Below are 22,497 nucleotides of genomic sequence, written 5' to 3'. Positions count from 1 at the left end.
GTGTGTGCGGGCTCAGCCAGGCACTTAGCAGAGGGCCCCTTGGGGCCAGCACACTCTTCACCATGCTGGACCTTGAGGTGTGAGAGGTCTGGCCAGGCGGACCGCCGCCGCCGCCGCCGCCCGGGGCTCCTTTCTGCGTCACAAGGGCCTTCACAGCATGAATGTGGCAACGCTAATACCACACTCTAAGTAGCTCTGCCTTTTCAGCTGTAGCCCCGAGGTGGGGTCTTAAGAGCAGAGCTCAGTTTGGGTGAGAGAGCATGTTTGTGTGCGTTAGGGAGCATGAGGCCATGAAGGCCCTGGGGCGGCTGAGCGTGGCCGCAGGAGCGCAGGGAGGAGGCGGCTGGGGAGGAGCCCCCAGCTGTGGGAAGGGGCAGAGGGAGGGTGCCTCAGCTCTCCTGGCCTGGATTCCTGTTTCTCCCTTGCTAACTTCTTCCCCTTCTCTCTCGCAGCAGAGGAAGAAGAACTCCCACGAAGTCGTGTACAATGTGAGTAGAGGAGGTGGCATATTTTTCCCTGGAAATTTGGTGGGGGAGAGCTGGAGAAGGGCTCTGGACAAAGGTTTGGCTCCTTGCTCTGCGGTCTTTGCCTGACTCGACTCTCACTTCCCGGGCTGAATTACGCCACACCTGCTTGCTGTCTGCAGTGGCTGCTTGTAGGAAGGCCCCTTGGCCTGCCGCTGGAGTTGCCGGATCAGCCTGGTTGGGACCTAGTAGGGACAGTGAGGTCAAGCTGGGCAAGCCCCTGGGAGGGACTCCTGTTCCTAGGAGCCAGAGTAGCCCCTGAATTTCGCCTCTTGTTGAAAACCTCACCATCCTGGGTGTTGATCAGTGTGTGGGGGACCACTGCAGGGGGTAACTGTTGTAAAGAGAGCTACTTCTTCCTATGGTGCTGGCGTATGTAAAGAGACAACTTGCTTAAATAATCAATCCTGGGGCCTTCGAGTGAGCTCTTGCATTGTCCAACATGTGTGTCCTTTGGCTCGGACTTCACATCTTATCTCAGGTTCTAACCTGAGCTTATCAGCTCAATGCAAAGGGCTGGCAGCTCAGAGGTTTCCAAAGGGCTGAGGAAGAGGGTGGGGTTGGAGCTGATTGTTGGAGCCTTGAATATAGAACCTCGCCCCCCCACCCCCACCACCAAATTGGGAATCTAGAGGTTTCCTTTTGCAGGGGAGTCCACAGTTTTCTACATTGGTTGGTAAAACCAGTGTCTCATGCCCTCTTCTTCAGGAGCTAAGAAAAGACAAGATGGCGGAGGCCTACAGTGAGATCGGGATGAAGAGTGACGTGAGTGTTGCTCTTTCTTTGTTCCCCAGGCTTAGGTGGTGTGGGGGGTGTTCCAAAGAGTCCCATCCCTTCCTCCTGTCACCTGCAGAAGTCCATGGGATGACCACCAGAGGCAAAGGTTAATCCAGCTGAGTCATCTCTAATAGTATGTAAGGTCCTCAGAAAGGACTGATGCTCTTTAGGATTAAAAACCAAGTTAAATTCCAAAATGGCCTGTGCTTTGCAAAAAAAGTAAAATCTGTCACCATTAACAATAATCAAGTGATTGATGTGTGTCAAAGTATGTTTAGCACTTGGGATGGTGGGGCCCTTGTTCATAAACAATTAAGAATTTCCAGATGGTTAGAGCAGAGCACTGAACCTTCTAGGTTTGATCTCTCTGTAACTGCGTATGTGGCATGCCCACACAGCTGGCCTGGCTCGTGCTTTACCAGGTAGATGGTCTCATTTCACTCCCACAATAACCTGATGAACGTGTGTGCCCTTCTAGGCACAAGAGGTTCAGTAACTTACCCAGGGTCACGTAGCTGGTGATGGGGAGCCAGAATCTGAACAGACTCTACAGCTGGAGCTTGTGCTCATGACACAGTTGCTGTTGCCAATGAGCATAAATGACTAGATGAGAATGTTTTAAAAATTTATTTCATTGACATGTAGTTGATTTACACTATTGTATTAATTAAAGTGACTCGGTCATTATATACATTCTTTTTCATGTTCTTTTCCATTACGGTTTATCACAGGATTTTGAATATAGTTCCCTGTACTATATAGTAGGACCTTATAATTTATCCATTTTATCAATAATAGTTTGCATCTGCTAGTCCCAAACTCCCAATCTATCCTTCCCCCTACCCTCTTGGCTACCATGTCTGCTCTATAAGTCTGTGGGTCTATTTTGTAAATAAACTCATTTGTATGATCTTTTCAGGTTCCATATATAAGTAATATCATATGGTTTTTGTCTTTGTCTGGCTTACTTAGTATGATAATCTCTGGGTCCATCCATTTGCTGCAGATGGCATTCTTTCTTTTTTTTATGGCTGAGTAACATTCTGTCATGTATATGCACCACGTCTTGATCCATTCGTATTTTGATGAACATTTAGGTTGCTTCCCTGTTTTGCCTATTGTAAACAGTGCCACAGTTCACACTGGGGTGCATGTATCCTTTTGAATTGTAGTTTTCTAAGATCCAATGGTAATCCAACTTCTAGTTTTTTGAGGAACCTCCATAGTGATTTTCCTAGTTAGCCAAGAATTTTGAGAGCTGCAGGGAGGCCCGATTATTCCAAGCAGTGCACAGTGTGGCCAGCATCCATGCAGCCAGATCCAAGAATCTGATGAGGATCTGCGCTGGCCAGAGCAAACCTGGGCCTCATCAGAGCCCGGCTTCACCTTACTCTGCAGAGGCCAAGGTCTAACTAGGGACCTGAGGGCCTTTCTCTCCCTGGGCAGGGCTGTTGGCCAGGAGATGGTCATCTCTGACTATCTGGGGCCCTCCGAGTCAGACGCTTGAGCAGGAAAGCTGCTGCCAACTGTCTCACTTTCTAGCCTTTTCTTGTCTCACTCCCACAGAACCAGCGGCGAAGAGGCAAGGGGAATGATGGTCTTTACCAGGTAAGTGCAGCTGGTGGTGCCTCTGGGCTACACTGCCAGCCCTGCTTCCCAGGATGGCACCATCTAACCAGGACCACGGTCAGGCTCCCTGGTGTTTCTTGTTGGCAGTGCCAGCTCTTCAGCAGCTGAACTTGGCAAGCCAAGGGCACCCGTTCAGGCCTGTAGTGACTGCTCTGCCAGTCAGTCCCTGAGGCAGGGTTGGGATTCAGCCTTTCAAGCACATCACTTGACTCTGAGGAGGCGGCGGTAGGAGCCCTGGGGGACAGGGCAAGGCAGACAAGTGGCAGCTGCCCAGAGGCTGTGTGGTCTTGAGTGAAGGACACTGAACAAGCCGTTTCCTGCCTCCTCCTCCACTGCTCTGGGCCCTTGCAGAAGCCTTGCTCTGCCTCATCCTCACACCTAATGTGGTGGGTAAGAAGACTGAAATAAATCAAGAAAAATAACTTTAAAAAGAAAATGTTGTAGTCCGGTGCTTAGTTTTTGCGAATCAGTGTGAATTGTGCACACTGAGCACAGCCAGCTTCTCTGAAACACAGAGCCCTCGGCTGCGGTGTCGGGGACAGTTCCCGGGCTGCAGAGCAGTGGGGAGGGCACAGGCCTCCAGGTAGGCTCACGCCCACACAGGGCTTCTGACCTCCTCTTCTTTTCTCATTTGTTTTTCCCAGGGACTCAGCAAGGCCACCAAGGACACCTATGACGCCCTCCACATGCAAGCCCTGCCCCCTCGCTAACAGCTTCTGGAGTTTCAGCACTCACAGGCCAGACCTGTAGACGCCCAGATTGTTAAAGATACAGGATAAAGCATTTACAACCCAGTGCACTCATATTTCTCCACCACCCAAGTACTTCTCTTTATGAACGGGATGCTTCAAGTTGTAATTTGGTCATACCCAATTCCAAACTCACACAGAATTTTATCCTTGGACGCTGGGAGAGAGTGCATCCCCATGCCCTTCCTTGAGGAGTCCACTGTGAACGCAGCATGTTCTGAGGTTTTCTGGTTTCCTGGAAGACTAGCCAGGCCCTACTCCCTGCAGCTCCAGGCTCTTATCTGGGAGTTGGGCCTTCTCCTCCTCAAACACAACTGAATTCGGGGTGTTTTGTAAAGTCCCCAGAGAAACCACAAATGTTAGTGCATGTCCCAATAGTCTGTATCGTTCTGTCAGTTTTTGAGTAGCTTTGCTCCTGCTGTAAATTTGGCTTCAGTTGTTACCATACCCCCTAATTTCAAGGTGACTGGTGATTGGGCCAGGAAAGGGGCCGAGGGGAAGGTGGGAGGAAGTAGCAGTTGGTACTGGTAGATCGGGGAAGGCAGCAGGGAGGGGCATGAAGGAGCCCTCCTGCAGTCAAGTGTACATTCCCCGTGATAGAACTTGTATGCCAGCCAGGCCCTCTTGGGACCGAGAGATGAGTAGCCTAGCCTTGCCCTCAAGGAGCCCACGGTCACAGGGAAGCGGGCTGTGAAGTCTGGGATGAAAGAACATAGCGGTGTCACTGCAGACGGTGAACAAGGTAGCAGGCAGCCAGAGAAGCAAGACCACATTCTGTGCAGCCGCTTGCTCACCTCATGGAATGAGACAGACCCGTCATGGGGAAGGCCTTGAAGGATGACTTGGTACAGCTCGAACCAAGAAAGATCCCAAAGGACAGTGGCATCACAAAAAGCCTCAGCTGACTTGTTGGAACAGAACTGTAATAAAAGGGCACATGGCGATGGACGGAAAACCCACTCTGCTTGGTCTTAATTTATACTGGTTTGCTAGAGCCTTACTCTTTTGCATAATAAAAAACTTTAGTGAAAATGCTTTGCTGTAAGTTTCATTTAGACAGTCAAGCCTATAATGGTCATTTAGTCATCAAGGAATCAGCCTGCTGCCCCCGCAGTGGGGGCAGAACTGCTGATTCTTGGGAGAGAACAGGATGGTTCCCCGGTACATGCAGGAGAGCAGGATGCATCCAGTGGCCCAGCCTTGGGCTGTGCCTGGGGCAGCATGGTGTCGGGATGGGCACAGCCTTCTGTGGGAGGTGATAGGAGAGCCCTGGGTGCAGGGCTCACAGCACAGAGTAGCTTGCGGCATGCAGGTGGGAGAATGGGAGAGAGGCCAGCCGAGGATCCAGGTGGCAGGAAGAGAGAGGGTGTTGGTGGTTATGAACAGCCGCCAATGTCACAGCACAAAACCTCAGTCTATAAGGTATGGGGAAGGGCAAAAAGAAAACATTTTTGGGGTCAGATTCTGCCCCCAAAAGTGACCCTGTCCCCAGCGGTATTTTGTCTTAGCTGTGGTGGCTGTTTATAAGGCTCTGACTCAATAAGCCTTCCCAGAGGTCTCAGCAGTAATCTGCCCGCCAGTGCAGGAGACATAGGAAGATGCCGTGGAGAGTCAAACGGCACCCACCTCCACGCAGTGTTCTTGCCCGGGAAACCCCGTGGACAGAGGAGCCTGGTGTGCCGCAGTCCATGGGGTCTTAAGAGTTGGACATGACATAGCAACTAAAAACTCATGAAGCCACCAATTAATATTGGGTAGATTTTGAAATAAAGACATTGAAATGCAAGGCCATGGCTATTAAAAGCCCCTGAGCATTTGGGATTCCACAGGAATGATGTGCCTCTCTGCCAGGCAACTCACAGAGACAGGACGCCTCACAAAGGCATTCGGTCTGTACCCTGGCCTGAGGGGAACTGAGTTCCACCCACCAAGTATTAACTACCACCTTCCTCTTCTGTACCTAGCACTTCGCGAGCTACCAAGAAGGCCAGAGAAGTATCACAGACTTAGGGACTTTAAGTTTTGTCACTGGATTTCCACACCATGTGAAGAACTCTGCATCACACTGTAGTGCTGTGATCCACACGGGACCCTCAGGCAGAAGCAGGCCTGCTGATGAAAGGTGTAGACAGAGCTCACCAAGGCACAGAAGCTGCAGAAGGGTTTGTGGGAGGAAAAGATCTCCGAGGTGGAACAGAATGGCTGAAAACTCAATCCTAATTATGTAACCTGGTCGTGGGGCAAATTACACTGTGTTGTTTTAGCTGCTCTTCCACTGACTAGTTCATACAGACAAGTGACAGCTCTCTTTTGGCTGTGGCTTCATCATCTTCTCGTCGGGCATCTTAAAAACTGAAGTTAGCTTCCTCTGTTAGTCAACATGAATAAGCCTCAACCTCATACCTAGTTTTAAGGTCAGCTAAGTTTCATATAGGCTGTGTATGACCCATGTGGCTGGCCTGAAAATAAGAATTTGACCTAATTCTGATTTTGACTCAAGAAGCAGGAGGAAAGCTGGTTGTAAGCTAGGGGTGCAGGAGCTTGCCCGGGGTGGCTGGGGTAGAGGACTTCCTGGACTTTGTGCAAGACAGTTACACAGAGAAGGCTGGCGGGAGAGGCTGGAGGGGGCGTGCTGGCAGAACAAAGCCCCAGATCAAGCTGAGAGTGGCCCTGGTCGTCGGAGAGAGAAAAGGCTGCAGTAAGAGAACTCACACCCTTTCATGAGTAATTCTGCTTGTCAGGGACCTCTGGAGTGGGTTAGAACATAACCTTTTCACAAAGAACTACAGGGAAACAGGCGGAAATCAGTGCTTATCCTCATATCTGCATGTGACAAATGGGTTTTGCTTTCTGAAGTCCTTCTCATGCTTGTGAGCCCGCTGCTGTCTCTACCAAACAGCTGACTCGTATTAAAATTGTTTTAAGAAAATAGCTTTACAAACTGAAAAGCAAGGTATAAATATGAGACAGGGTGGACTGGGAAAGAGTGAGGCATTCTTTGACATAGTAAGTGGGGAGAAAAGAAGCCAGTATTTGTCTTCCACTTTGGGCCCCTTTCAGGACACCAAGCACACCTTGAGGCCATAGTGTGAGCTCTCTTTCAATCTCTGACTCCTCATTAAGGGGATGCACAGATTCAGTTCATACACACTAGTTAAAGAGGACACCTCCCAAAGCTTGTTAACAGGCTGAGTTCCCCCTCTCTGGGAAATTCATTTTAAGATTCCAATTTTCCTTTTTATGCAGTCAACTAATTGCATTAAGACACTAAATGTTGGCTATAAGAAGCCAGAGGGAGCTAAGTTGTGAACCATCAGACAGGAGGACGAGAGGCCAAATTCAGGGTTACCGTCCTTCGGAGGACACCAGAGAATGAGTGGTCAGGACCCGGCAAGGAATGCTAGAGGCACATGGCAGTTTAAACAATCAATTTGGAGAAAGTCAAGTTCAATGCCAGTTCTGAAGTCAAATACACAGTGAGAGGGGAGTTTGAAGATTTCTCTCACAGGTCAATCAAGGGCTCGTGTGTTTGATCACACAAAGTCCTCAGGCCTGAGGGAGACCACTGCTATCAGACTCAGGGTCCCAGAAAACCACTAGGGCCTGGGAAGGGAGCACGGTGGGGGCCACAGGGCCCCATGGAGCAGAAGGGGAAGTGTGCAAGAGTCGGGGTGAGGGTCGGGGAGGAGCCAATGTGCTTACAGGGACCCTGGGGCTCCTGAGAGCACCTGCTGGAAAAAATAAGTTGGAAGGCTTAGGGGAATACTGTGGGAATATGTGAAGCATCCAGAATACCAACACGACAACTTCAGAGAAACTCAAACAATGTGAAAACACTTGGAAAATGGTTTAATGATGTTTTACAACAGAAATGAACTGTACAGTTACAGTAAGTTTAATATATATAAAAAATTACAGCAGACAAATGCATCTACACAAAATCTACCATTTCATTCTGATTCACTGTCACCGACACAACCTTTCCCAAGCCTATAGAGCCCCTGCAGGCAGCCTCAGGAAGGGGATCCTATAAAGGGCACTTTAAAAGAGACAGCACCGCTCATATTCCCCACCACCTCCTCAGGCCTCAGGGAGGTACCAGCTAATTCCCCCAAATGTGAAATTGCTTGTGTTTCGGGTTTTCAAAACCAAGAAAAAGTGTTTCCCAAGGGCCCAGATAATGAGGTCCTGAACTCCAAGTTATCAGTTGATTCTTATGAAATATTCCTATCAGAGGGGAAATGGCTAACTAGGTATGCTGGGACAGTGAGGCTATACGATAGCCACCCAGACTGTAGTTATCCAAGCAGAAATGTAAAAGGACTCCCAAAAGCTACTCAGGAATTGTCACTGCCTCATTAAAGCTGCTAGACAATTTTGGAAAAAAATCATTTACACCACATCTTAAGTTTCCACAAAACAGAACTCAAACTCACATTTTAAAGTTAAGTACATAAAACAAACAGTTTTGGGAGACCAAGGAGTCAATTTCCCCTTGTGTTCCTCCCTTGACAACAGTGGAAAAACACCCCTGAATCAATATTTAAAAAAAAAACAAAAAACAGGCAAGAGAAGAGAAAGGTGGTAGAGTTAAGATATTTAAAGACAGAGAAAAAGAAAACAGCTTTAGAAAAACACGATCACTGTCTCTTTAAAACAAAACGGAATCCCAGCTGGGATTGGTAATCAGCAAATATTCAATCCAAATTGAACCCAGTGGAAGTTTATTACTGAATATTATGTACACTCAGAACTTTTTTGTTTTATTTTTTATTACGAACACCTAGGCAGTGAAAACTGTTATGTTAATACATACAGAGACACACCCCAAACATACAAAAATACTATTATTCAAACTACTAAGAATAGGACAGTTATTTTCATGCTATGACTTTAAGAGCATTACACTGAAACAAGAAATGACATTTTTTTTTAATATCCCAGAAATATACCAAAATATACATCTAAGCTTTGGAATTACTGAGGTTAGACTAATGCAAGTGCTGGGTAATCGTACTTAATACACAAGTCTAAGGTTCTGCAGGAAAGAAATTATCTTTGGTATCTGCATCAGGCTAATATTATTAACATTTGGATTTTGCTTTGGGATAGAGCTTGTATGACCCTAAAACCAAATCCCCCCCTTCCCCAATTAACTGAGATTAAAAAGATCCATGTAAAAAGTTCCTTCATTTGCAACCCCCCACCCCCCAAGTTAAAAAGTCACAGGCATCTACCTAGCACAAAAGGTTGTGAAATACACTGCATAGTCGCACAGTGGTGCTGCAAAGGGAAACAAGTTACAATAATAAGGAATGGAAAGCTCGATAATCGTTCTGCATGTTTTCTCACAAACAGGACAGCCACTTCCAAGCAGTTCCAGTAAAGGAAAAGAGAGAAAAGGCTCAGAAGGGCAACTTGGCGTGTATTCACCCGCCAGCACCGCCCCAGAGGTTAAAGCACCCAGCAGAGCAGCCAATCCTGCACCAGTGTCTTCAATTTCCCCCACTCTGTGGAGTCCATGGGCGCCCAGCAGCACCCCCAACCATCCTAGTCCCTCTGCTGAACCCCTGTGGTGACCACGGCTGCTGTAGGGGTGGATCACCGTGGTAGCTGAAGGGTGTGTCATCATGGTGATGGGCTTCAGTCCACTGTTTTGGAAAATCTGAAATGCCAGTTTATTCCATGGCACGTTCACAAGCTGGCAAGAGTCAAGGCTACTGAGCATCTGCCTCTGCAAACCTGGAACGTGGAAAGCAGACCCCCTGCCCGTCCAATACCGCCAGAGGCCCCGCCTCCCCGCCCCGGCCCCTGCTCTGAATGCCAGGACGCCACAGACTGGATTGATGCTGAAGACTTCCCTTTTCTTTGGTTTTTTTGTTTGTTTTGAGTTTATACAATCATTAAAAAATCTTTGGTTTTGGCTGGAGATTTTAAAAATGAAGCAAAACAACACAAAGAAACCACCCTCCCCTGGCTTATAGCAGCAGTAGTAAGACCTGGCAAAGATTTTTTTTTTTTCAACATCGGGGGTGGGAATTGAAGGTTGGGAAGTACATTCAAAGAAAAGGTGAAGGGCTGGAGATGCAGCTTCTAGACAGCCCAATGGATATAAGATTGTCAAATAATAATAATAATATTAATAATAATAAAAACTTAAATATTTGGATTTTTTTTTTTTTGGTTATGTCAAAGGAAAAAAGTGAAATGTATATGCAGCAGTCAGGTTAAAGGAGCCTTTGGTGTGTCTTCCCTTCCACCCAAAGTCCTGAAAATAAGCAGAACCCTGAGGCCTCACAGGGGAAGGGGATGACCTCTCCCTACCAGGGAGAAGGCAAGTACAGGAGGTGATGTGTGGCCAGCAGTCAGAGATGCGGTGCGGGTTGGGGGTGTGGGGAGGGCTGGCCAGCCCCTAAGGGCAGGGTGGCGGGGAACAGATGTTACAGAGTCCTGTGAAGACCCCTTGCAACAAAAATAAAGAGACGATTGCAATTTGCCCTCAGCTTGCAGTAGCTTTTAAAGCAGCAACATTCAGAGGCTTTGGGAAGTCCCACCCTAGGCTACAGGTCCCATGATGCTATAGGCCAGAGTTCAACATTACTCAGAAGAGGGAGGGCAGACTTGGCAACTCTGTAGGGGTTAGAGAAAGTTAAAGCATGTTACTCAGTCACGAGTTAGAAATGAGGTATACAATAGCTCCTGGATTTGTGGTGGGTGGAAAACCCCCACACTTACTCACCTCCTTTCTGCTATCACCACAGCTGCAGGGACTGAACTATGGTCTAACGTAGGGGAGGGCATTTCCTTGGAATGAAACCTCCTGTGGACTGAGCAATGCACACAGGCCCCCTCAAGCAAAGGTAAGAAGCTGGAAGAAGTCGGTCTCTCCCTTTTACCTGCACTCAGGGGAGACACGCTATTCATGCTGTCAAAAGCCAATGTTATAATAAAGTCTTAGGCTCTCTCCTTCCCCCACTCTGAACTGTTTGCAGTTTTAAACACAACCAGGCTGGTCCACTCTACTCTCAGAAAGTCTATGCCTTACGGAGAACGGTGCAGGATCAGAACAAAGACATGGCACCTCCAGCTGCTTCCAACTACAGTCTTTGCTAACAGGACTGTCACTCTGCTTCTGAAAGTGCTTTCCCTTGTGGTGCTACTGTTCAGACTTAGAGACCCTGAGGGACCAGGGAGGAGTACAGTCTTCTCTCCCCTTCTCCATTAGAAGGAGATCCCAATTTTAAAGAAGCGTCTGGATGTCTCATTCTGGAAACAACACTGGACCCAACTGTCTGCCTGCAGACTTCTTATATCACGTGAGAGAGCTCAATGTCACTGCCAAGTCACGAAAGAAGCCTTAAGCTGCTTTTGTGAGGTTGTGGCTGACTCAAAACAATGATGAACAAGTAAACAAACAAACCTTGGGGGAACTTTGCATCAGACTTCAATGTTTTGCTTGCTTTTTTATAGAAAATTAGTTTTGGGGTCTGAATTTTCTGACAGTGTCCTGGGTTTGAACTAGAAGGTGACCCTGGGTGGCATGTTCCTGTGCAGAATGGGCTGATTCAGGGACAGAAAGAATCATTAAGGGACTGGCCCTGCCCTGCCCACCCTGGGAGCTTCGCTTCCGCGACAGTGGCTGTCCATCATGTATGGTCTGTCTTCTCACAACTGTTTCAAGTGCTGTTATCTTTAATAGTCCTGTTACCTGCTTCCTGACCTATCTAGTACTTCGAAAAGTCACATAATATTAATATCACTTCTATATAATGCCTGAATAGGATTACTGGTAAAGCTGTCATGAAGTTCTGCAACCTGATCATTTTTTGATAGAATATCAAGAACAATAAATTTCTTTTCCCTCTCCCATTTTCTGTGTCTTATCAATAGTAAACCAAAACAATGAACTACTCAAGTCTCCAGAGCCGATACGTAGAAACATTCTGTAACAATACCGCTCTATGGAAGAATAAAAGAAGGTCTTTCGGGTCTTCGTGTAATCTTGCTCTTAAAAATGCTTATCCTTTACAACTAAATAGCATCTGAACTCACACTGGCTGTACTTATTCTCACTGTAAGTGCTGGATAAAGGGAAATAAAAGAATCCTACTCCCATCTTTTGCCACACTCCTTCTAAATTCCCAGCAATTCCAAGAACATCGCTGCCACACTGAGCAACTCTATGCATCTTTACAGAACCAGCAGAGTGAAACTAAATAAATCTCCTTTCCAAAGCTAGGATGACCAACAAGACTTCCTTCAAAAAGTGGAGATTATATAGGCGGAAGAAGACAGGGGAGAGGAAAAGTAAAGAGACAAATGTAAAGCTTTTTCCCAGTTTCAGCTTTTTCTTCTTGTTTCTGCTGCTTGTGTGGAAAACATAAGAATAAACAATGCAGTGTCTTTGGTATCCAAACGGAACCCCACTCAGGTTCTGTGAGAAGGGTCAGCTATTGAAAAATAGCCTTTCTGGACACAGAGTCTGTATCTGAACTTGGGAAGCCAAGAAAGTCTGTCCCACAGTCTGGCCAGAAAGGGCTCTTCACTGTTTCTAAACCAGCATCATTTGTCATTCATGACAGCCCACCGAGAACAATACTTTCATCAGTCTCACTAACCAGTCTCTAAAGGCCACACCATCACACGTGTGGGGCGAGCTGGCTGGCTTTCAACTTCTTGATCTGGTTTTCTTCTGTTTGCATTTTTGGTCAAGACAGAATTAGCATTGATATGAGAAAAGGAAGTGAGGTTTCAAACTGCTGTGCTACCTGCACAACATTCAATAATGTGACAGAGGGTGACAAAAATGTTTTACTTTAATTTCCTAAGATTAAGATGCATCAATCATTCATTTCTCTTTTCCTCTCCAAATTAGAGGGTGCTTGTCTAATTCTGTCTCTATTTCTCAACTACATACCCCAACATTCACACATTAATCCTTCTCTTAAGCTCTTGCTACATGAGAGGTAATGAATCATCAGAAGAGCCTGCAGGGTCTGGGGGGCCCAGGCAGCCATAGGAAGGGATGTAAATGCCTTGAGGACCCTGAATTAGATAACAAATGTGTAACCTGCATGCCACCACACACTGCACTGCAGCCCAGACCTTAGAGAGGCCAAAAAACCCCAAACCCAAACACAGGGATGATCACGTTTCCTTTGGCAAGACAGATAAGGAAACACACACACACGCACACACGCAATGCAATGTTTTCCTTTCTAACATAATCACCTTCTTCTCTTCCCCCCACCCCTCCCTAACCCTATAAACTGTAACCTATAAACAGGATCCCAAATACATATAGCATCAGTCATGTTTATCAATCATAATAAACATCAGTTCAACTAAATGCTACAGCTAGAATTATTTCCACTATTTATAAAGTTTTTCCTTTTTATTTATTTGGTTTTTAGTAAACCAGCTCTGTAACAATGCTAAGCTGCGCTGAGGTATTTTATGAAGGTGCCAGAAGCTAGCTGTTACCCACCAGCATTATCCTCACGGATTAAGGTATCACCATTCAAAGTGAAAAGGAAGAGAGGAAAGGAGATCCAGACTACAGAAAAACATAAAACCCACTAATGTTTACTGCTTTAAGCAAAGGCTGAGGGCAGAAGAGTCTACACCTGGAGCTGTTTCATGAATGAGGATGGTCAGAGGAAAGCAACTTCACAAATCCTACGGAAATCGGGGTATTACCTGGAAAATGGAGAAAAGACATACTCCCTGCCCTCTGGATGGATCCTTTCAAATGTCTTACTGAAAATTTCAGGGGTGTCCCATTTAATTTCTTTAGATTAAGAAAAGAATATGGTAGAACAGGATTAGTATCAGTCCTTAATGATGAAAGCAATTTGCTCATCCTATTTTTGCCCAAGTTCACATCTGTACTGTGTGCACAGATGGCGAGGGCTGTGATTAAACTAAATGCTTTTCACACACACACACAAAACTGAACTCACAATGGTTATGATCAAATGAATCCATCAATTCTTGCCCATTTGAGTCAGCTCCCTGTCCATTCTCTTTCGTTTCTTCCTGTTGTAATGATTTCACTTTTTTCTTGGTAAAGAAAGTTTTGTGAAGATGATATGGTTTGGGAACAACTTTAGACTATGAACTACAAAGAGTTTTTTTGTAAGCCAAGTGTTTACTATACACTAATTGCAATGTTTACTATCAGGATCTACAACTTCAAAAATCTACATTAATTTCCTGTATTTGCAAACGTATCCAGCTTTCCCAGCAATTTAAATAGAAAATTTAACGTTAAAGATTGGGCTGAATTTAAATATTGTGTCAAGCAAGTGTCTGTGCTTTCTGTATAACTTGGACAAGGTTTTCTCCTCCCTTCTCTCCCACCAAATAAATGAGGGATAATAGAACAAGATAACATAAGCAAGAGGTGTAACTGTGCTTTGCTTCCCAACGATGGATGAACTGTGCAGAATAAATTGGCAAGATAATCTCACTAAAAATCTTTTAATTAATCTTATTTTCCCTTTAAAAAAACGCTAATTTCTAATAATGCTACCATGAAGTACAAATCAGTATGGCCCTAAACAAAATGAAAGTTGGACGCCTTTGGTTCCATTTCTCTAGTAATAAGTTGAGCAAACTGGGATGGTATTGATCTTTCGTAACAAATAAATAAAAGAAAGTATGTTTTATATCAAGTAATGAATGGATAGGAACAATTTCTTTTTATTCTAAAAGACTGCCTATATAACTTCATAAACATTTAAACTAACGTAGCACTCAACATATTTCTTAACTCAAGAACAATAATATCGTTCTTCTGAGAAGCCCTTTTCTAGGTCTTTCTCCTCTGTCCTTTAGCTTTATACAGGGTACAAATAAAGTTTATAACCAAACTGCCCTGCCTGTGATAAGCAGGATTCAAACAATTACATTCACCACTCCCCAGGCAGGGCCCATTACCATTGGCAAATATAGTATCACTATAAATGCATTTGGAATTAGTCTTTGGCTTAATATGTGTTAACCAAATTTAGGGATAAAATAAAACTTGCATAAAGATTAAGGGGAAAACAAAGAATGACCACAATGAACTGTGATGGCCTACCTGGTCTTTTCTCTTAGAAGCGCAGGAACTCTACCAAACTTTTCTTTTTGGCCAAATGGACCCCTTAATTTCCAGACTCTCCCATATAAGGTGGCTAAAAGTTAAGTCTGAGTACCTTAGCTTAGGAGATTCAAAGCATTTCTTGAGATGATAAAAAGGACGATACAAAGTAAAAAAGGACTAAAGGTCGAGTCATGAAGCAACATGGTCAGCAGACTATCTAGGGATGGCGATGGGGATTCACTTTTAAGTTAAACACCCATCAACAAGCTGTTTTAGTGTTTCGTGTATACATTTCACAACCTGTTTCTTAAATAAGAGAATAAAAGAAAAATTCTAAGAGTTACCTTTGTCTAAAGGATATATTTCTTCTTTGAACACAGGTTTTTATGCTGGTTTAAAGTTTATCCTCACAAAGTGATCCACACTCATACCCACACAAAGGCAGAATCCCTTTATCCCAAACTGATTAGAGACTACAGACAGGGCAGGGAGTAGAAGACCATTGTACTGACATTTAAAGCTTAGTATCTTTTTTTTTTTTTAAATATGAAAGTCTATTGGTGATCTTACTTAGGAGAGGGAGTATTTTTGAACCACACAGGAAAACAAACAAACATGGCCTTTCCTTGCTCTTCCTCTTAATCCACTGGGCTTGAGTCCTTTGGGACTCAACACTTCCTTTGGTAGCGATTTGGGAAATGAATGCTACAACCTCTAACCCAGTCTGGTGGGTATCAGCATTTTCCTCCCTGAATCCTTCCTCCTAACCTACCACTCCCAAGGGAGGGACCCATCCCTATGGGCAGCTACCATATAACTGACAGCCCTAAAATCATCTGCACAGACTAAACTCAGAGATGTCAAATCAGGATAAAAGGTTAAAATTCAACTACATCAGAGAAACAGAGGGATGAAGAGGAGAAAAATTAGTAACTGACACTGCCATTCTATTTACACACCAAACTAAATAAACTACTTAAAAAATCAAGTTAATGTCTGCCCAGAGGATATTACAATTTACCAACATAAAAGATTAAAACAAGCAGCAACTTTTATATAAAGTTAATAAAGACAAATGAAAGAAAGAAATTGTCAGTAGCATCTATCTCCTCAATGTGTCTGAACTGCACGATATAAACTAGTCCATTAGTACAGCAGCTTGCTAAAAATTGACTTTGGTTCAAGCTTAGTTAAAAAAAAACATTAAAAAAACATACCACACATAAAAACGGTGGATGGACATTTTTTAGTTTCCCTGCTTGCAGTTCACTGATTTTAGAGGGATTTTAGGAAGGTGAAGGGTATTTTGTGAAACAAAATGGGAAGACAAAAGAAACAGAAGAAAAATTAACAAGGGAACTAAAAGGTTTCTGGCCTTTTAATATTAATATGCCTGTCTCCAACTTGAATGATCACAAACAAAAACACACACTGTGTCTGTATCACTGCCCTTCCCAACACGAGACAAATACACAGAATTCAAACTCCCTCGTGGACACAAGCAGAGCACGAAGAAGAAAAATAACCTGTAAGCTCTCTCTCAGTCCCAAGCTTGGAAGGGGGAAAAAGTGCAGTCATGGAACCACCGGAGATGTACGCAAGCACCCACAGATGCCAGGTGGGAACCTTTAATTCCAATAAGAAGGGAGCGCAAATGAGCTGCACTGCAGCGATCCAGTCTTTGGGAATTTTTTTGAATATAGGTACTAATAATAACAGAACACTGACAAAAAGGGAAATCTACTCTCTGGGTTAACCTTCCTGGAGAAGGGAAACCTTCATTCCTATTCATCTCCTTCCATAAACATTTCCTTTTCATGGGCTCATTTATATCATTTAGAAATACCCTGAAAACAATTACAGAAGCTAATTGCCTTCTACAATGAATAAAGAGATGTGTATTGCCATTTAGACCGACCTAGCAGGAGCATCACTAACAAACCAAGGAGACATGTGAGGTGTGTACAAAGTTCCTGCTCAAAGTCTTTCAAAGGTCCTAAGACCCCGTATCTGTCTAATTAGTGCCTTCTCCAGTCAGAGAACCAAGGAGAGTATCAGGGTTAGCGGAACTGATAAGCCGTCTACTGAAAAGGAAGTCTGTGGCTAGAGGAAAGCGCGGTAACCTCCCACTCTTCTCATCACACCTCTTTGGGTGATCTATAACCAATGAAAAACAGTCCAGTAGAGTTCCTTCAATAAACAAAAGAAGGGAAAAGTTTCCCAGTTTCAGTAAGTCATTTTGTTCTTTAACAAGTAAGTTAAAGGAAGTTTGGATGAAGAACTTCCACAAAGTGGAAAAAACGAACAAACACACCAACAGTAGAGTAGAGCATTTCAGGAGACAAGAAATCAGGAGAACCACCAAGTCAGGTGTCCGCAGTAGTCTTTGCTCTTTGGAACCAAATCCTGCCCTGCAACATGCACAGCCATTTCCCTCGCAAGTAGCAGAAAGCAGCCCTGTTGCACCACAGGATCTGGGCCTCAGGTCAATGATTCGGGGAGAGTGAGAGCTACAGTTCAGCAGGAACTCCTTCCTACACAAAAGTGCTCCAAAGGCACCACCTGATGGGGGGGGGCGTGTGTGGAGTGGGAGTGTTTGCACACACTGCCTTCAGCTTCTGCACCAAGCCTCTTGCATAAGTGGCAAAAGAAAATAATTTTCTAGCACCTCTGTAAGAGTCATCAAGGATAAGGAAACCGGCAAGAACATTCCCCGCAGTTAAGAGCGTAAGTCCCCCCTTACCCTAAAGCCCTCCCACCCACAGTGTGGGAGCTCACTGAAACAGGATCCAGGAGCGAGAGATAAACATGTCCAAACTATATATATATATATATAAAACAATAACAACGATAACAACAGATACAGTAATACAGGCCTGCCTAAATTGTACCAGTTAAGAAAGGAACCCCCAACACAACTGATATGATTATAAACACCTTGTTATGACTTAATGGCCTGTACAACAGACCCATAAAAATGATTTTTTTTAAAAGAAAAAGAAATTCAGACAAACAAGAAATCCCCTTCCTATATCGGAATTGGTAACCCACCTTAACTCGTCATCATGACTGCTGGAAATGATAAGTAGTCCTTTCACTTAATTTTTTTGTTTGTTTTTGATTTTTTGTTTCTGCCTTTTTTTTTTTTTTTAATTTTTGGTTAGAAAGTTCTCCAATCCATGAAGCAATCCTGAAAAGACAGTGTTTTATTAAAAAATTAGGCAAATTTGCTGTCCCATCTCCATCTTTTTTTCCACCACGTCTTTTTTCTCTTCTCTCCCTCCTCTCCCTTGCCCTTGCAACACGGCAATAGGAAGTCCATCACGCGTTTCAGTCTCCGCCAGCAGCGCCGCTCGGCCCAGCTCACTGCGCCTTGGAGGCGGTGGTGGTGGTGGAGGCAGCCCCGCTGGCAGAGGCCACAGTGAAGAGAGAGTTCTGGATAGACTCAGCTGAGGTGGAGGTGGCGTGGAGGCTGGCTACAGGTCCAGAATTCCCTGCAGAGGTGGCAGCGGCAGAGACCAAGCTAACCGGGTTGCTGGTGAGCAGAGAGAGGTTCTGAGGGGTCAGGAACAGAGGGGCAGTCACGATGTTGGGGGCTCCTCCTGCATTGGCAAATACCAGGTTCCCAGTTGCATCCAGTGACGTTATTGGAAGAGAGCCACCAGAAGCAAGAGCTACAGGCCCCCCAGAAAACAGGCAGGAAGGAGAATGTCAGTACCAGCTTGGAGAAGACAAAGAACACATCAAACGTCCTAAGTCTTCCTGCAACCCAGATGAAAAAAGTTTATCCCTTAACTGGATGTTTTCCCCTTAATCACAGTGTTGTAATTTACCAACCAAAGTTTATTTATAATTATAAAAGGGCCTAGAGGACTGAAAACTCTAACATGAACAGGATAGGGGAGAAGAGAATCAAGAGTTATATTTCTAATGTGAAATCTCAACTTATTTCATCTACCCAGAAATATTTGTTAAATCCAATAATTATGATTTAATGAAGATTACTGACTTTAAAGTAACTCCATTCAAAAGACTATCTTTTCCTGTATCTGAAAATCCCCAACAATCCCCTCACCCATATAACCACACCCTCACATGTATAGTTGAGGGTTTTTCCTAGTGTCATTAAAAATTTGATTTCTTCCATAATGAAGAAAAGGAAGGGGAACTGAGGGAATGCCCCTGCCTTTGGGTGCACTCACACAACGAGCACATAATGAAGAAAAGCAAGAGGAACTGAGGGAATGCCCCTGCCTTTGGGTACGATCACACAATGAGCACAGGACAGCGAGTCCTGGCGCAGCTGGACGTTTTCTTGTAACGCAAAAGAGAAAGTGATTTATCACAAATCTTACTCCAAAAAGAAGTCATTTTATAATAAAAGCTTTATAGATCTGACCAGGAAGCAGTTTCACATATGATTTAGTCAATGAGAAAGTCAATATAATGTAAGGTAATCTAGATGATATTTTGGATTTGTTTGGAACTAGCTGCCTACAGTATACTGTAGAGATAGCATCCATGAAACACTAATCCTAAATGAAGTCTAGCAGTTTAAAAACTGTTTGTTTTTGGCTCCAAGAACTCTCATTTAAGCATGAATTATTTTAAGAAAAAATTCTGAGATTAGTATAGTGATGTCTCAAAGTGTTTCCTTGAATCACATAACAGCAAACATCTTCAAACACTAAGCTCAAATACTAAACAAAGCAGACTCTTCAATATATAGAATGAGTGGACTTAGGACTCATTTTAGACTGGATAGCATGCTAAGGCCAAAAGGGACCCATCCAGGCTTGGGAAAGAGATGTTAAAACCCAAGAGAATATAAGCTCTGTAATGATGAGGATATACAGACGGCAGAACCTAACAAGAATTAAAAGTGCTCCTGCAGGCTGCACGCTGTCCTCCAATGCTGATCTGTTACAGAGCCTTCCTGTATAAGGCTCTTGAGGGTGGGGATGGGGACTGGGGAGTTCTACTTGGTTAAGTCTGCCTGGGGATGGTTCTCGGATGACTAGATAAATTTAGGAAAAATGCCTCCAAGCCTATATTATAAGAAGATAAATACTAGCATAAAAGTCCCGGTTTCTTTCTCTGTTTTTCTGGCCACACTGTGCAGCCGGCAGGATTTTAGTTCCCTGATCAGGAATGGAACCCGCGCCCCCTGTGGTGGAAGCACAGTTTTAACTGCTGGATCGCCAGGCAAGTACCATCCTGGTTTCCTAATACACCACACTAAGCATATTTCCTGTTCTTACAAAACTGACACCTATATTTTTCTTACAAAGCTTTTTATAAGAACACATTCCTGGTCCTTAGGTTAGTCAGCATTATCAATTCACCTATCTCGTCACATCACTTTCACCTAGCAAAGCAGACTTACTCCATTTAAGAAAAAAAAGATAAAGCTACAGTAAGGGAAAGAATTCTACTGACCTTGAATAGTTGCCAGTGTACTGTTGCTCATCAGAGCTGGGCTGAGAGCGCCACCTAGGGTCCCGGGGTTGAGACTGAGTAAGGCACCTCTGAGAGACCAGAAGAGCAGACACATCATTACAACGGAGACACGTGTCAATCTGACAGCATACCCAAGGGGCAAGAGAAAGGAAAATACAGGTGGGACGTATACAGGCATGTGTGTTATTCTTTGTATACTCTTTACATGGTGCTTCCAAGTTACGGCTTTCCTTGATGCTCACTTATACAAAGCAAAGCACGGTTATGGTCCACACAAAATGTAAAACTTACAGTCATTTTGACTCTGAGTTACTTTGTTCTCTTTTTCCCAAAGCGAGAGAAAAAACAATGACAGAGAAAGGAATATATTTACAAACTAATTCTTATTTTTTTGATGATATAAAATTGGGAATCCTATTACTATATATCTCTTATTTATGTTTAAGAATTAGAAAGCAAACAGTTGAGAGATTAATGGAAAAAGTGTAAGAATATGAGTCAGGAATTTTATGCTTTTACCCTGGCCCCATCACTCAGGTATAATCAGTGGCCTGGTGTTCTGTATCTTCATTAGAAATAAAAGTGTGATTTGTGCCCTTCCAGGGTGTTAAGAAACTCTAGTCCAACCACAAAGTCCCTGTGCCACTACAGAGCAACCTATTTCAAAGAGATTATGGCTTTAAAGGCTTTCTGTTTTTGCATTTAAGATAGTGTTGAAAAGTATTCCCTATGAGTAACTCCAGGGATGACCTCCGAGTGGTTTCTCAGATGTAAACAGGTAAGCAAGCACCTTACCCAGCTGCAAACTGTGAGGGTGCCATCAGGCCTGGGTTCAGTCCTGCAGCAGCAGCCATGGCAGCGAGACTGGCATTTGCTGGCAACTGGGCAGCTCCTTGGAGGGCGGCAGCTGCTGCTGTTTGCAACCCTGATGCTGTCACCATCACCTGGCTGGTCCCAAGAGGAGAGGACAAAGGAGCGGAGGTGGTCTGTGTGGTGCTGGTCTCACTGGCGCTGGACGCCTCCGAGGTGGAGGCTGAGGCGGAAGGGGAGGGGCTCAGGGCGGGGGAGGTGACCGCCGAGGAGGCCGGAGGCGCCGTGGAAATCACGGTTGCAGTGTTGTTGGAGGTGCTATCTGTAGTGCCTGAAAGAGAATCGCACCTGACAGTGACCTTCTGGAAAAGTTTTTGGAAGGATGGTTGCTTTATTCAGCCATAATCTAGAATTAACCGGATAATCTACCATCCAGTAACATCTAAGTACGTCTTTTTCTATTAAACTAGGTCAGTGTTTCTATGGAAATTAACCACAAAAACAAACATTTTAAGAACCAAAGCCATGCATCCTACTTTAAGAGGCAACAGTAATAAAGTAAACAGAGAACAGAGAACATGGCTTTCCAATTCCAATTTCCTATTAAAAAATTAAAAAAAATCACAGAAGCTCTAACTATAGAACGCAACTGCCCTGGAAAAGATATGTATAAGCAAAAAAACCCCGGCTTCTGAAAAGCATTTTCATTACAAATCTCCTTAGTCTCTTTAGGAAGATCAAATCAAAGAAATGAAATCAAGAAAAAGATGCCTATTTTTCTAAAGTAAATATTAATAACATTCACAGAAATAGTACGAAAATAACTAAAGGCATATGTCTAGAAGTATAAAAGACTTCAGAAATGATATAAGAACTAGACCAATCAAATATTTCAAACCCATAAACATATTTAAAAAAAGATCTATATAAAACCTTTCTCTGTGATAAAATCTGTTACTAAGCTGTAGAAGATTCTCTTCTCTATTAACAGCTGTATTAAAAATTCAGTCAGTTCAGTTCTTTTAAAACCTATGTTGAAGCCTTTTTCTGACCTATACTAAAAACGCCTAGAATTCAACTCTCATCATTTTACTGTGAAGAAGCGTGTCTTTCACATATCACAGAGCTAGGAGATTAGACCCCATCTATTCCAGTACTGACGCTACTGTCCCCAGTCCTATCATGGTACCCCAAAGTGCCACGCAGTCTCTGAATGATGAGGTAAGCACACCTTTCTCATTGTTAGCTGAAAAGGGAGGATTGGCTGACTCTCCTTTCTGCCCTTCTCAAACATATAAGATGATTCCTTCTTCCCTCTTGCTGTCAGTAAGTACAAATTACATCTTTGTGGATGTTATTCATCACAGTATCATCATTCGGTTCTAACTCTATCAAATCGATTTATGCCACTGGGCTACTGATGCTATGCTGGTTCTTCTGTTTGGCACATTCACACACT

The 22,497-nt window shown here is 44.1% G+C and overlaps 2 protein-coding genes across 6 annotated transcripts in view; one reads left to right on the top strand and one right to left on the bottom strand.

Annotated features, from left to right (window-relative positions):
* The window catches only part of CD247 (CD247 molecule), an 87,398-nt gene extending 82,687 nt beyond the window's left edge, over nt 1-4,711 (top strand). For both annotated transcript variants that reach the window (XM_055401460.2, XM_088835997.1), the window contains 4 exons: nt 453-488; nt 1,233-1,289; nt 2,868-2,909; nt 3,575-4,711. In XM_055401460.2, coding sequence (XP_055257435.2) covers nt 453-488; nt 1,233-1,289; nt 2,868-2,909; nt 3,575-3,640 — 201 coding nt within the window. In that variant the 3' untranslated portion in view covers nt 3,641-4,711. The remainder of the gene's footprint in view (nt 1-452; nt 489-1,232; nt 1,290-2,867; nt 2,910-3,574) is intronic.
* A 2,413-nt stretch (nt 4,712-7,124) lies between these two features.
* The window catches only part of POU2F1 (POU class 2 homeobox 1), a 197,543-nt gene continuing 182,170 nt past the window's right edge, over nt 7,125-22,497 (bottom strand). For 3 of the 4 annotated variants that reach the window (XM_055403280.2, XM_055403281.2, XM_055403279.2), the window contains 3 exons: nt 21,024-21,369; nt 20,208-20,296; nt 7,126-18,442 (listed from right to left, as the gene is read on the bottom strand). In XM_055403280.2, the coding sequence (XP_055259255.2) occupies nt 18,132-18,442; nt 20,208-20,296; nt 21,024-21,369 (746 nt within the window). In that variant the 3' untranslated portion in view covers nt 7,126-18,131. Of the gene's footprint in view, nt 18,443-20,207; nt 20,297-21,023; nt 21,370-22,497 lie in introns of all 4 variants that reach the window. The other variant, XM_088835996.1, reaches the window with a different exon arrangement.

The sequence above is a fragment of the Moschus berezovskii genome, chromosome 4 (assembly GCF_049115385.1).
Source record: "Moschus berezovskii isolate FMDL1 chromosome 4, NW_MosBer_1.0, whole genome shotgun sequence".
Taxonomy (NCBI): domain Eukaryota; kingdom Metazoa; phylum Chordata; class Mammalia; order Artiodactyla; family Moschidae; genus Moschus; species Moschus berezovskii.
Note: the sequence above shows the minus strand (reverse complement) of the source record. Positions and strands in the feature narration are given on the sequence as shown.